At 43.6% G+C, this 15,799-nt stretch overlaps 1 protein-coding gene across 3 annotated transcripts in view; it reads right to left on the bottom strand.

Moving 5' to 3' along the window:
- The window catches only part of WWOX (WW domain containing oxidoreductase), a 948,216-nt gene extending 932,866 nt beyond the window's left edge, over window positions 1–15,350 (bottom strand). The window contains exons 1-4 of one of the 3 annotated variants that reach the window (XM_079799408.1): window positions 15,114–15,350; window positions 9,173–9,237; window positions 8,280–8,337; window positions 6,524–6,702 (exon numbers count right to left, since the gene is read on the bottom strand). In XM_079799408.1, coding sequence (XP_079655534.1) covers window positions 6,524–6,702; window positions 8,280–8,337; window positions 9,173–9,237; window positions 15,114–15,220 — 409 coding nt within the window. In that variant the 5' untranslated portion in view covers window positions 15,221–15,350. Of the gene's footprint in view, window positions 1–6,523; window positions 6,703–8,279; window positions 8,338–9,172; window positions 9,238–15,113 lie in introns of those variants that run through there. The other 2 variants (XM_079799409.1, XM_079799411.1) reach the window with 2 other exon arrangements.
- Window positions 15,351–15,799: the final 449 nt, after the last annotated feature.

The following is a 15,799-nucleotide window of genomic DNA, read 5'->3' as shown; positions in this document are numbered from 1 at the left end:
GTGGCAGGGGCAGGGAAACTCTATATTCTTAGAAAAAAGTATATGATTGCCAAGGCATTCTAAATGACCTTAAACAGAGGCATCAGTATTTAAATATTTAAATTTCCACTTAGAAAAAAAAATCACATTATTGATAGGACAGCATACTCAAAACCAATAATGTCATGAAAACACATGCCCTTGTGTAATTTGGCAGGACAGGCAGCTCCCTGAATACAATAGACCTTTTTATTAAATGGATCTCTTCATCCTTGGCATTTTATGCTACAAAAACACCCAAAAACAAAAAAAGGGAGGGTGAGAAATAAAAAGAAACAAACATGACACTAGTAACAGTCTTCAGTTTGAACTCTTTCACCAAGAAGTATAAGACCTAAAAGATATGTTAGAAAAGAGACATTATTTAACAAAAATGAAAGCAAGCCTGGCTGGAGAGGAGGAAAACTATATAGAGATGCTACCGCTTTTGTGTGACTATACCAAAGGGCAACAGAGCCCTCTAGTGGAGAAAACATATAAGTAGATGGTTCTCTTTCAGGTTAATTTACAGGGAAAATATGTGGAACCTTTTCTTTCATGACGACTATGTCATTGTATTACGTAAAAGCAAAAGATCAAATTATTTAAACTAGGTATTATGTAAAATAATTTCCAAATTTTAAAACCTTATATAACCCTTGTAATATCAATCAGAATAAAAATCATATTTTTAAATATTCTCTTTAAATTAGGACTCAACCATTTTGTCCTTGAACAATAGCTTATATAACTCTGATCTGTTATGCTGGCACTTTAACAAATAAATTAAAATCTAAACCTACATGCAAGTATGAAATTCAACTGATTTCATGAAACAAAAAAGTTTCAATTGAGATCAGGTATATTATTTATAATTACTCTCTATATATTACTTATTAACATTTTTAAATAAGTTTTTTATGGAATTGTCCAAATTATGAGATGAGGCTCATTAGAATACTTCAATTGGTCTTTTTGGAAACATATAAAGCTTCTCAAATACTCTGATCATGTTATTTCCATGCACAGTCAATGTCCAAGAATAGCAAATATAAAACGGTTGCTTAATTCATAAGATAATAAATCTCAATTTTTATGTACAATCGTTCAAGGACTTTTTCCAAGATAGTCAAAAATCTCAACAGTTACTCAGAACAAAACAATTTCAAAATCATTTTACTTGTAATAAACAGATATGTTTTAGCATAAAAGAAAAGTGGTCACAAATGTTTTTAATTTAAAATGGGAGTTTAAATTACCAAAAGGTTAGATTATTACAGAAATTGTCCTCTACTTAATGAGCACCGGCTTCTTTAAAAGAAGATAAATGCCAAGATCCCACTGGTTTAAGTTTTGTTGACAATTGGAAAAGGAATTGTAATCAGACATCTGAGGATCCCAAGTGTAAATGATCCGATACAATGAAGTCTTATCCACGAAAAGGACTGTAAGTTAGCGCTAGCCTCACATTCAAGGGATCTTTCGGAGAAACTGAAAGGCAAAGTTCAGTAACATGAGGTGTGAAAACGAAAACGAAGAACTGAAGGTATAAAGGAAACTAGTCTAGTTCATAATTGCGAAGTGTGGATTTAAAAATCTTGAGAATACACTTTTTTACAGGAAGAAAAGTAATTTTCTTGTATTACTATAGAACTGGCAGAATTTACACTAGATATGAATTCATCATGGTGATGATTTGCAGGATAAAAGAATATGGCAAGTATACTTCACACTGTAACTACAACACATGATTTAGGAACAAGACCCTGAGCTTTAACAAACGGGTTCTCCAAGCCCAAACCACCAATTTCAAAATTATACTATACAACATTCTGGGTTTCGCGCATGGGAAATCTGGTACCTTCATTGAAGGGAATAAATTTAGGGGTGAGTTTGATAGTTCGCACATGGACTTTGTACCTCTCACAATATATAAATTTTGAAATTTAGGTATGTGTATGTATACATATGCATCATAAGCATATATATGCACACACATTAGCATCCCTTAGGAAGGTGACTACATAGAAAAGTGAAGTGCCAGTCCTAAAATATCTTTTACTGGTATATACCAAGGTACCAAGATTGTATTTGTTCAAGGAGAAAAAAATTTTGTTCTTTTCAATGGATCCTCTGACTCAAAAACCAAAACCAGCCCAGGCTATTCTAGATTTAAAGCCACAACATTAGACAGAGCCCCGTTATGAAGGCTCATCCTGCCTAAACTCTGAAAGAGACTTAATAATCAGATTTTACCCACTACTGATGTAAGATTAGCAATTAAGAAAGTTTTCTCATCATTACCAATGAACATTAGACTGAAAATATTGAAATTGCTCATAATTAATAGTTTTAAAATGGATGTTTGACAAAACCTGGATTTTATACCTTAACTACGATTATGATAAATCTGTCGGCTCATTGAAACAATCTGCATGAGTTTCAACAACTGTCCCCGCTAAGAAACAGTGAACAGGGCGGGCCTGTCCCACATTCAGGCATTCAATCAACCCCTCATTAGAAGGATCCTGCCTTCGATGGGCACATCAGCCCTCAGATTCAAGAAGGCAGCATTTTATATGAACTATTTATCTGCAGAGCCAAATTAGCTTGATTGACAGGTTGTGTCTAGAAAAAGAAGCTACGGGATCTTCCATGATGAGAAATTTCCTAGCCTAAAAAATTCTCTCTCTTGAGACTCTGCAATAATGCTTGTATTTAATGATCACCATGTTGAAGCCATTTCCATTCATTTTCACCCAATCAGAGTCCTCAAGCCCCTAACTCCAGACAGTCGTGAACGCCTGCCCTTCCTGCTCAGTACCAGGTGAGCACCAACAGAACCGAATTCCTCCCTTGCCTCTACTGGTTAGCAGTTGGGACTGCGGGGTCCGGGCCTCTTGGTCTAGCAGAAGCTTTAGGTGAAGAGATGACTTCCCCCTGGATACTGAGATGCTGAGCTCCACACAGAGAGGTCCACAAGCTACAGCTTTCAACCTACAAAGGTCTTCGGGTTCAGAACGCTGGTTAAACAAAGGTCAAGGAGAGAAGAGTGTTAGTTTCTGAGGAGGCAACATCCTAAAGCTTGCAGCTCCCTAACTAGGGGGAAACAGACTTGAGGCAAGGGGTGCAGGATACTGGTGGGATGTCCCCAGCAGTTACATATGATGTGTTGCCACAATCTTCCTGTGGCCTGAGGACATCCCATATATCTAAATTTTACCTAAAATGTGTCGGATTTAGAGACTGTTGGGGTGATTGTACTTTGAAAGGAATTAGATCACCTAATGTAGGGGCTGGCAAACTTTTTCTGTAAAGAGCCAGACAGTAACTATTTTAGGCTTTGCGGACCGTATGGTCTCTGACATAATTACCAATCTCTGCTTGTAACATGTAAACAGCCACAGACAACATGGAAGTGAATGGGAATGGTTGTGTTCTAATGAAACTTGACTTATAAAATCAAGTGGCGGGTCAGATTCAGCCCATGGGCTGTAGTTTGCCAGCCTTGAATCTAGACAGCTGAATCCAGTCAACAGTGACTTCTGGCTACAAACTTCAAGTGTCAGAGCACTTGAAGTTATAATGTTTTATTCTGATGGCTCCTCAAAATCCTTCTTCTACCTTCCAGAGTCACCCTGATCTTTTTTTAGTGGAATTAACTAGGAGTCCCTCCAATTGCCTTAGTAAAGTCAAATATCAAAAATTCAAAATATGAATCTGTATCATTTACAGCCGGGGAAGAAGCAGACAAGACAAAAATGCGTAGAGGCCACTTGGAAGGCGCAGTGTCCTAGCACAACCCAGAGGTCATGAAGGAAAGGTGACCCCTTCTCACCACCTGATCAACAAGAGAGAGAATGTGATACGATTATGATAAATCTGTCGGCTTTATCAACAAACAGCAATTCCAACAGAGCAGTGCCTTGTGGGAAATTTTTTTTTTTTTTTAACCACTAGAAACACCAGAATTGTAAAGAAAATTAGGTTACCTATGTTTTCATTCACAGAGTCACCACTCTGCAAATAAATACTGGTAGGTTTTGTTCCAGCCTACCCTGCCTCAAGGAGAACAGACATTCACAGCTCGGACGTAGAAAACAAGCTTCCCTGAGCGGCTAAGGAAAGCTCTGATGAGAGATGACACTTGAATGCCCAGAAATCTTGGAAATGAAGATGCCCGATTCCCTCTGCATTCAGCTATTTGATTTGGCATGGGCAGAAATAAAGTGGTGATAGCAATTTGTAAATTGGCCTATTTCACTGTGCAGTAGAAGGAAGGACTTTATCTAGAAGCCGCAGCCTACTTGGGCAAGGACACTTTCTAAGACAGCCACGTGGGACATAAAGGCTAACTCAGCAACGACGAAAGCCCTGTGCCTGTCTTCAGCCTCTTTTCTTTAAGCCTGATACCACCACTGCTGCAGAGTGAAAGTAATTTGCAAGGATTTGATTGCCTGGAATGCTCAGTACAATATTATTTTAAAAATTAAGAATAAAAACCTTCAGCACTCACCTAGATTTATGCTTCTCAAGAGTGAAGAAGGGACTGGGCAGTGTTAAAGGCAATTTCTGAGGGAAGGTTGGAGCTGGGGAAATAGCAGCCGTGACTGAATAGAAAGCGCTGGTGTGCCTACGACCTTCCCTAACATCCCTTCCTTTCTCCCTGAGCTTCACAATTGGCCACCATATCTGTCGGAACCACAGACGCCTGCTTGCAGTGTCCACAAAATGGATTATGGGCATCAAGAAAGAAGAGTCTTCAAAGGGACGTGGGAGCCGTGAAGAGGCAGAGTCCAGGGTTTTCCTCAAAGAGGTTCGAGGTCCATTCTGATCAACACCACACTTATCCCCTGCTTAGAATCTCCTCCTCCTCTTCAATCATGATTAAATATCCAACTCAACATAGCTCTTTGTATGAACCTACTCGATTAGTCCAGGATTACAATGTCATAAGCCTGATGTTGCAAATCCCCGACAGAGCATTAGCCATATCCGAAGGTCTGTTATCAAACATCAGACAAAGTATAAACACTCATGCCAAAAATCAGCAGTAATCACATATCTGACTAAACAAAAAGCACTCTAGGCAGAAGAGTGAAGGAATGAAATCTCTTAGTCAATTTTCTGGTTAACTAAGTATTAAATAAAAGGGTGTGGTTTTTTTTTTCTTACTTAAGTCCTTATTTTTTCTTAATTTTGCTACATTAAGAAAATGATTGGTCATCACCCTCACATTAACAGTAGTCAACGCAATAAACACAACATATTTTTTCTTCGATGATTGAGGATCTAGCCATTATTTTTAATACAGTGTCATCAGTTTGATTACCAATGATAACTATATAGAACTCATCCCAAAACAAATTCAGAAAATTGCGCTGAACATATTCTGAGCCCAGGGTGAGGTCTGCAAATTGATTTTAAATAAATTCTTCCAAATAAACAAACTCCATTTGCTTCTTTGCCTTCACAGACAAGTGCAGTCACAAGTTGTGTTCAGAGACTGTAGCTCAGAGTGTAGACCCTGCACAATAACTAATCCTCTAACTCGTGTTTTCACCTCCTGAGCGTGAGCTGATGATGCTAGGGAATGATTCTGGGGGCTCAAGAAGGGGTTACTGAAAATGAAGAAAGAGAAAGGAGAGAGCAGGACAGAACAAAGGGGCAAGAAAGAGAAGATCGACAAGGGAGGGGCTTTGAGGGTGGGAGTGATCAAAGGACAGAGAGAACCTGCCAGAAGACAGCTGAATGCAATCCCATTTTTGGTCTCCATAAATTAAGATGCATATCCTTACTCAAAGCAGTTGGTTCTTACAGATCCAGATATTGATGTAAATAGACAAAGACAAAGTAAGAGTGAAATCCTATGGAGAGTTACTGTACAAGCATCTGCTTTGCCACTACTTCCTTAACCGCCCATGATGCTAAGGGAAGAACACTCCTTCAGCCACCTGCCTCATCATGGTCACTGTGGTTAAACACCAGCATTCAGGAGAGTTAATTTACAGGTTAAGGCATGCACTAATTGTCCAACTTTATAAAGAAATGAAATCCTTTACCCAAAGGAAAATTATATTCTCAATGACCAACTGAAACCTGCAGTATCCTTAGTAACAAAATCATGATACGTCGTTGTTCCCTATTATTCCACTAACCAATCAATTTTGGTTTCAACAACCCAAGTAGTTGGAATATGTCCGTACACCACACAGACCAGGTCAGAAACTCTTAGAGGGAGACTGTTGTCTCTAACCCTTGAACACCAAAATAGCCACGATCTTTCGCTGCGTGTGCATCTTTCACAGAAGACAAGGTCAGCCCTACACAGCCTTTCATGGTAACACTGGGATTTTAAAAGAGAGCAGGATTTTAACTAAGCAATAGCTGAAAATGTTATAGATACATTTTTAAATTATAGAATCACTATGTAAGATTTCATTATAGCAGTCATAATAATAATAATAATAATAATAATAATAATAACTGTACGTTAGTGGCCTACCTATTCCTGAGTTAGCTCCAGTAACTACAACCACTTTGCCAGTGAAGTCCCGGCCCTGGAGTATTTCCATGGCTGTGGTGCTCCCATCGTATCTCTGTCTGTTGGTTGGCTTTGTAGGATTATCATCCACAGTAAATGCCAATCTTGGGTCCAAATAGGTAGTTCTTTTATTTATATGGCTGCAAAGAAAAGGAGAAAGCAGTGACCCCACAGCAGTGAACACAGGCATCTGTAAGTGTATGATGATGTTATAGTTTAGGCTAGGCAAACCCCATTCTTCATGTACTAAGACGGCTTATTCTTAAGCCCAGAAAGAACTGAAGTCCATGTAGTCTATCTTCTGGCCTCAAGAAGAACTACATCCCTGCCTGGAAAGAGAGTCATCTACTCCTTTCCTTCAGAACTGCCTATAAAATATGCTGTAACACACACTATGCATTGCCTTGGACCCTTAAATCTCAAAAGAGAAGAAGGCTTTAGGTTTGTTTTTAATTCATGTAAATGTGGTTATAAGATCTGTCAGTCACTCTTTTTAGTAGGTTTCAATTAAATCTTTTGGTCCTGTGCAAGGGCCTAAGAAGATTGGCAGAGAAATAGAAAACGCAAAATGGTAAGTCTCAACAGTAAATGTGAAACTGACCAACTACTAAATTTCTAAAGATTTTCCTTTTAAGACTGTACTCATACCTCCTACAAGCACTCTAATTTTGATTTGGAATTGATCTCAATATTGTAGAAACAATATTAAAATATATTTGGGACACATGGATTAACAGGTTACTCCTTATGTATTTATTGCATTTTAAATTCTTGGGATTTGAGATAAAGACCTCAAATACCTTAAAAACTAGTAAGAACTTCCAGAAAGAGATGAGATTTCATGATTTGTAAAAGTAAATATAGTTTTACAACTATACTTATCATCCTATAAATACTAAGATCCAAGGATAATCCAACTTTCATTGTAATTGTAGCCACAGCTGCCAGGTAAGCGTTTGCACTCCAATGTTACATGCAGACAACAGAGCAGTGCTATGCTGGACCCAGTTCACCTGGGCTTGCAAGAGCCCAATGTGCATAAATATCTCTCCCCAACTCCTCGGTGACTTCAACTTGGGAGCTTGAAACAGGCTGTGGTGAAAGTATTTACACCGTGGTAACAAATCTGGACTTTCCCACCGGAGAGCTGTGTTAACATGAGCCAGCACACCACTCCAGCAGGCCCAGGGAGGTAAGATGACCAGCCAGGGCAGCCCGGGGCCGGCCGGCCTCCCTTGGGGCACTGTGGGGATTGAATGAGCTACTACTACAGGTATAAGGTGACTAGAATCACGCCTGGCTCACACAATGTGCTAGACCGGACAGACAAGAAATGTTCAAAACATTATTTATAGGTACAGCTGCCCAATGATAGGAATTTAACAATATCACTGCCCACTCTCTCTACAAAATAATACTCTATAGCCATTAAACATTTTCTTGAAAAATATATAAGGATATGTGAAAATGCTCACAAATACATTACGTGGAAAAACAGGCTACTAAGCAGTTCACCAAGTACATTTCCTTTTTCTAAGAAAGTGTGTGTATATAAAACAGAGTGGATGAATAAATGCAAAAATTGTAAAAGTAGTTATTCCTGTTAAGATTACATTATATACTGTGCCATATTTTTCTACAGTCAATGTATATTATTTTTATGGTAAAAATATTTAAAAGTAAAATGGCTGAGAACAGTTACTATGTAGACACTTACTCGACAAAATACACTTGTCCATTTTCATCCGTTTCCTGCTCCCATCCATATGGCAAATCTGAAACACAGGAAAGACTGAGGTCTACACGAGGTAGGGGTGGGGTGAACTGAGCAGTGTCCTCCTGGTCAGGAGAGAGGCCCTGCCCCTGAAGCCTATGCCACCAGACCACACCTAGGTCACGTGTTGCCATTGTGGCAGTTGCTGAAGGCCCAATAGCCCAAACGGACTCCACATTTCTGCCTCTGGCTCAGAAATAAAACTCTGATTCATTCTTGGTCATTCTTAAACTCTCCACTCAGCTTCGGCTCATGCTTTTGATGAAGACTTTACTGGTTGCTCCAGTTAATGTGAATTTTCCCTTGAATGAATTCACAGAATGTATCTTTACACCATTTGTATGCTGACTCACGATGCCTCTTAGAGTTCCATTTTTTTCCCATCGGTACATACTGTCTCTTCAACTAGACCTTCTTATACTTCTATTCCGTGGGTGGCACACTTCTTCAAAAGCACCCATAAGTCATGGCGATCTCGATGGAATCCCATAAAACATTGGTATATTTAATTCCACAACAGGCACCAAGAACAAGTTTACAATCAGTGCAGCTATAAGAAAATCTAAACTGTGAGTCAAAGGCCTCTACTGTTTTTATACTTTTTAATTTAAGACCAGTAAGAAATCATCCTCACCACTCCACCCAAAGACCTCATCACCTCCTTCTGCCAAGTCCCACAAGCTCCTGGGAGTGAGAGTCCAGCTCCTGCTGGCTCGCTATTAGAGGGCCTTCCCAGGATGACACAGTGACCTGTCACCTCCCTGCCTGGGGTGTTCTCTCATCTAATTAAAGCTTTACATACAAAGGGCTTTGCTTTATGACCTCAAAATACAAACCTCCTGCTATTCGTTTTCTTTTTCCAGTTTTCGGATGTTCCCATTGAGTCTTCTCCTCAGTGTGACTATTAAAAAAAATTCACAAAGCAACAATAAGTAAAAGTTATACTTCTAAAAATTAATCCATTGCATTAAATTTTTTCTCTCCCAAATAATACTCTCTTTTGAGAGCAGTGAATTTACATTCAGGAAGAAAGAGAACATAAATGTTACTGTTTGCATCAAGTCAAATTCCCAAGATTGGAAGAAGCAGCGATCTGTGGAAATGTCCTGAAAGCCTGCCGAGGGCGCGGGAGGGAGGGAGGGAGGGAGGAGGACCACAACTTCAGTGTTAGGAAGCCAGCTCAGTCACTCCAAGTATCTAGAGAGGAGCTTTGTTTTAGATTTGTTCTAGTTTTGTTCCAGAGTAGATTGACAAACTCCAGCCAAATTCATAATGCTGATATTTAGATACTTAGATATAACTGTATTGTTCTTAATGTTTATTCTTCCCACAGATATAATTTCAAAGTGTTTTTTAACTATTGATTCCTAATTGCTCCCAAGAGGTAATTAAGAGTGCATAGGTCACCGAGCTGTGTGCCTTTGGTCAGTTACTCAACTTCGGGGCCTCAACTTCCTCATCCGCAAAATGGAAATAATCCCAGCACTGAGCTCAGGGGACTGTTATGAGGATACTGCATACAAAGGATTAAACACAGTACCTGGCATATAAGAAGCCCTCAAAAGTGTTAGCTATTATTTTGAACAAATCAAATATACAAACTAGTCTGATATCTGTGTCAAATTTAGCATTTCATCTCAGAAATGCACACTAAGTTATAATTAAAATAATAAGCCAATAACAGACTAGACACCTGTCAGCAGGTGATAAAGTATGAAGGAAAACATAAAATTACTTAATCATGGAAACAGCTGGATGTTTCAGGAGTCAATCAAAGGGGAGAATGATTTCCTAAGTTCACATCCCCCTGCCAAAGGAGAAAATATTTAATCAATGACCTCTAGATGGTAAAATGTGAATATTCCTTCCCTATCACTTATTTGAAAGAGAATAAGAATGGAGAGCATAAACCTGCTGTAAAATTTAGCAGGTCGAAAGCAAGTTCTTTCCAGGAACTGCTGCCTCTGGTCTGTTTGTATAAAATCTGCGTGGCCAGTGCAGGGACAGCAGGGACCCTGGACTCAGAGGCAGACCTGAGCTCTTGTGCCACCTGCATCTAGTCAGCCAGTCTCCCTGGCCACACACTCATGTCAAGGAGACACCAGACCTGCAACAGTGATTGGTGACTGACTAATCTACTGTACAAGCAAAGGGTATCAGTATCAAGGACCAACTCCTACTTGTCTGTACATGGCCATCATCAAATCCTACTTGCAAAAACAGAAGCCCGGACTCCCTGATAAGGATAACCTGCCCCTCGCTGACAGGACCCCTGCTTCTTGCAAACTAAGGGAACAGCAATCAGATAAACCAAACACTGGCAACAATATAAAACCTTCCTGCTCTTGGCTTTGCCTGCCTCATGCTTCTTCAGGGAAATTTACAGATGGGACCACATTTTCCTTTGTCTGACATTAAAAGTACTTGTCATCCCATAGGCACATATCAAATGAGCCTGGAACCCAGCTCTAAAACATCTGCCCTCGGGAGTGGAATGCTGACACTCTTGCATCCAGATGAACCCTCAGGCACCCAGCCCTGCGCCTGGCCGACAGGAGGTGCTCAAATGTAAGCATGTGGAATGTACAAATGCTTTCCCAAGAAGGTGAAACATTCACTCAGAACACCGTTTTCTCCTATCCTGAGAAGAATTTTTTTTAAATAAAATAAAATAAAATAAACATTGTCATGCCATCTTCTCCACTTTGACAGAAAATGCCTAAGCCAGGGCTTCTTACACTCACTCTGGCCACATGGCTGGATGGTTCTTTGCTGTGGGGGCCGTCCTGTGCTTTGTGGGATGATTAGCAGCTTCCCTGGTCTCCACCCACTAGATGCCAATATACCCCTCCCAGTAACTGTGAAAACATAAACTGTCTCCAGACATTGCCAACCGTCCCTCAGGGCACAGTGACCCCTGGGAGGATCCTGGGTCTAGCTGAGGCGAAGACAGTGTGGTTTGGTTGTGAGGATTCCAGAGCCTGATGCCCATGTGTTCTGGCTCTCCCATGCACCAGTCACATGCCCTTGGAGGTTCGTTAGCCTTCCTGTGCCTCAGTTTCCGCATCAGTAAAATGAGGATAATAGCAGCACCCACTTCTTGGGGTTAAAGAGAACTGAATGAGTTAACGTGTGAAGACCTAAGAGCCATACCTTTCACATAGAAGTATTATATTAATACTTACATATAAAAATTAAAGTGTTCTTTTTAACTATAACCTAAACTGACTTTTTAATGCACAAATAACTATGACACACGTCCCCAGTGTTATCTTATTCCCCCTTAAACAGAAGCCCTCTCTTATTTTCCTTTCATTAAGCTTTTTGTCATTTAAAAAGATAATTAACAGTCATCTTTATTTAAGCCAAAGGGATCGAAATTAAATTCATACTATATTCCATGGATTTCACTTTCAAGTATGCTCTTATAAGGTTTTTGTTGTTGTTTCAAAGCAGTTTAAGTTCACTGGGAGGCCCAGGGCTGCCTGTGAGGAGAGCCCGCCCTGGGGGAGGGACCCATCTCCCCAAGGGGCAAAGCTGGCTGCGAAGAGGGCATCAAAAGAAAAAGGGGGATTGGGTAGGCCACCCAGGGAGGCCTAGGGGGCTGCCCCAACCCTGAGACCTCACCCTCTGTCCCCATCTCCTGGATCAGGCAGAGGTAGGGGAGAAGGCCTGCCAGCTCTCTCTGGTGCTGGGAACAGCCCCTCCCTGAGAGCCCTGACTGGTGGCCCTGGAGCCATATGATATATGTGCCTTGAGGTCCATGAGTGCACCATGGCCATGTAGGGAAGCACAGGAGCCAACAAAACCACACAACAGAAGAGGGCGAGGCCGAAAGGGGACTCCACGAGACCCCACTTGCACTGGGCTACAGCCTGTCCTTGGGCATGGCCCTGTTGCAATGGGAGGAAGACAGCTGGGAAACAGGAACTACCGGAAGGGCAGTCTTCTATTAGGCCATTAGTGAAGGCTCCCAAACCCCACGAGAAAGACAAGTGACCCAGAGTTCAGCGGGGAAATAAGAGTCAGGATGCTTGCAGGTCAGGAGAGACCAAGGGGACTGCTGGGAATCCAGGGGTAGGACTGGTCCGAGACATCCTTCAGCCCTGAGAGCCAAGGAACAGAGGATTGGAAAGAGGTTCTGGAGAGACGTGCCCCCAGCTGGGAGCCAGCCATGCCTTGTCACCAGTCAGTGTAAACATTGGGGCCAGACAGGCCAGTGGGAGACCTAAAGCAATGGTGGAGGCTAGGGGGTGGCTTTTCAGAGAACACGTAGGTGTTCCCTGAGGCCCTGGCCATGGCTCCCGGAAGCTCTCAGAGGAGCTGGCTGGCATGTACAGATCATATTTCATGAAAGAAGAGCCCCAAGTCCAGACACTGGATGCCATGTAGGAAGGAAGCAAGTGGGAAAGGCCACCCAACACAGGGAAAGGGGCAAGGGGACAAGGCAGGGTGAGCACATGGGGAACCTGCAGACCTAACACCAGGCTCCAGGCAAACCAGAAGGGAAGCCAGGAACCTGAGGTAAGGGGCCCGGACAAGGACAGGCCCCACAGAAGAGCAGAGGGCCCCGAAAGCAGGAAGCAGTTGTGTGCATCTTTTCCATCCCAGGGCCTACTCCACCACCTCCCCACGGAGGCCCACGGTACACCTTCACCACATGAGTTAATGTATCCCTTCCCCGGGGATTTATTTTACAGTGCTGAGCACTGGGGATACAGAGGTAAACCAGAAAAAGCCCCTGGGAGACAGAGCCATCAGGGAAGAGCAGGAATGAGACAAGGATGGACAATGCTAAGTGCCAGGAGGCAGAGATCAAGGTGCTGGGAGGGGTGTACCCGGGTGGGACAAAAGCAAAGGGGCCTTGGGCAGTGCATTAAGCAGAGCTCTGAGGGATGAAAGGGCCCTTCAGGAAAAGGCACAGGGAACAGCAAGTGCCCGTTCAGGAGCTGCCTAGTGACTCGCCGCTGCTGAACTGTCCCTTCCGTTCTCCAGAGCAGAAATCATCTTTCTGAAGACACAAGCCCGGTGTCCCTTTCTGGCTCCAATCCCTCAGTGGGCCCCTGAGTCCTGACAACAGAGCCCCAGCTCCTCCATGAGGCACAAAAGGGCATCCATAAGCCAGGCCCTTCCTCCTCTGCCTGGATCTGCTCGTTCCTACATCACCACACCGGCCATGCAGGGGCTCGAGTTTGTTTCCTCTCCCTGGACTGCCCTCCTGCCCCCTCCACCTGCCCACTTCTCCCGGTGCTCTAAGGCACAGTTCAGGTGCCAGCTCCACCAGGTCACCTCACCTCGGGTGCCCTCCTACCCACACATGCCTGCTGTTCAACAGACTGCTGCTCACTACACACAACGCACCGGGACTACCTCACTGTCACTCTACCCCGTAAGGCTGGGCACTCATTAAGGGTGACAACTGGATTTCATTGATCTCAGTATAACCAGGGCCCAGCAAAGTGACTGGCACATAAAATCCCAATGAATCTTGAATGAACTCAGCAATGTCTTATTTTGCTGTTGGTTCTACAATATTGGGTAGATTAGACTCACTGGGGAAGATTATACAACATACCAATGGGGAGGAGAGGAAAATCAATCAAATGAGAATCTCTGGAGGTGAAACCAAGTAAAAGATATAATTGAGTTTACCAGATGTTGAAAAACACTGATTTAAAAACCAAGTCATAATCTGACTCACCTGGAAAGCTTAAAAAAAAAAAAAAAGAGCCAAAACCGGTTTGGCTCAGTGGATAGAGCGTCGGCCTGCGGACTCAAAGGTCCCGGGTTCGATTCCGGTCAAGGGCATGTACCTTGGTTGCGGGCACATCCCCAGTAGGGGGTGTGCAAGAGGCAGCTGATCGTTGTTTCTCTCTCATCGATGTTTCTAACTCTCTATCCCCCTCTCTTCCTCTCTGTAAAAAATCAATAAAATATATTAAAAAAAAAAAAAAGATTCCCCACATTAGGTGTCTGCTACCTGAGGGTCTCTGTGAAGACCTGAAATCTGTCCTTAGGACAGTCCCCAGGTGGTTCTAATTTCAGGCCTCAGGAGGTGCTGAAACACTAACATTTACGGAGCATAGCGTACTGACTGAACCTGAGCTAAGTGCTTTATGTACACTGCCTGAACTAAAACTCTCATATAAACCCATTTTACAGATGAGAACACTGTGACTGAGAGTTCTGTCAATGGCCCAAGGTCGTACATACAGTAAGTGTAGGGAGCAAGGGTCTGCTAGTGTTTCTAAAACTTTCCCGTGAAACTATAATGAAGCTATATTAGCTATAGTATATGTGCATACACACACGTATACACATATACATAGATATAGTAGGACAGTTGCTAAAAACACATGCTCCTAGGTCCCCAGCCCAGACCCCTGAGGAGAGAGCTGGACACCTGCATTTTTTTTTATTGTTGTTTCTGATTCTGGGGGGGAGGAGGGTTGATAAGGCCGTTTGCCATCATTGCACTGTGCAGCGCTGCTTCCTGAGCAGCAGAGGGCGCGCCTAGCCGCCCCCAAGTGACCACGGCTCGCCCCAGGCCCCAGAGAGAGGAGGGTCCCTTCTCAGGAGCCTGGACGCTGCTCAGTGTCACTGCCACTTCGCCCGACCTCACCAAGCTGGAACGCAGACCGTTCCCCACCCCGCGCAGGCGGGGTTCGAGGGCAGCCGTGTCCGGGGCCCGTGAGGCCGTCAGGTTCCAGGTGCGTCCCGCTGCAGGTGTCTCCCAGGCCTGGCGGCCCCCCGGCGGCTCCCCTGCAGCCCTCTTACTTGGCATAGTACACCCAGCCGTCCTTGGTGGTTCTCTGCTCCCAGCCCAGGGGCAACTCGTCCTCGCTGTCCGTGTCGTCCAGGCCCGCATAGCGCAGGGCTGCCATGGCGGTAGAGGAGGCGCTGGGTCACCCGTGCAATCAGCCGCCCGCTACCGGGACTCACGCCCAGAAACTCCCGCTTCAACCGAGCACCGCGCGCGTCCAGACCCAAACGCTCGCGCCTGCGTACTACGCCGCCCGGAGCCGCTCAATCGATTCGGTAGCTGTAATCCAGTTTCCGGAATTTACTTTGCTGACCGGGTAAAAGGGGCGGGGCCTGAGGAGAACGGTAGTAAAAGTGCCGAGGAGATGGCACTGCCGCTCAGCTGGAAGTAAAATCTGGTGAAGCTCCAGGACTGTGGAAATGGAGCTGAGCCTCCTTATCACCCCGGCCGCAGGGAAGGGGAGAGGACATCCAATTGGGGCCCGGGACTTCGCACGTTGCTGGGCGACCCGTAATCACGTCCGCATTATTCTGACCAATCCTAGAGGTGCTCTCCCAAGTGGGCATCCTGGGAAATGTAGTTCAGGCCCAGTCAGACTACAGTGGAGCAGAAAGGGTGGCCAAATGCTGATATTATGGAGTCTCGCCTGTGCTTGTTTTAGGACGTTAGAAAGAGTGAACGTTCCTGCTCAAAAAGCTTC

The sequence above is a fragment of the Cnephaeus nilssonii genome (genome assembly GCF_951640355.1).
Source record: "Cnephaeus nilssonii genome assembly, chromosome: 20".
Lineage (NCBI taxonomy): Eukaryota > Metazoa > Chordata > Mammalia > Chiroptera > Vespertilionidae > Cnephaeus > Cnephaeus nilssonii.
Note: the sequence above shows the minus strand (reverse complement) of the source record. Positions and strands in the feature narration are given on the sequence as shown.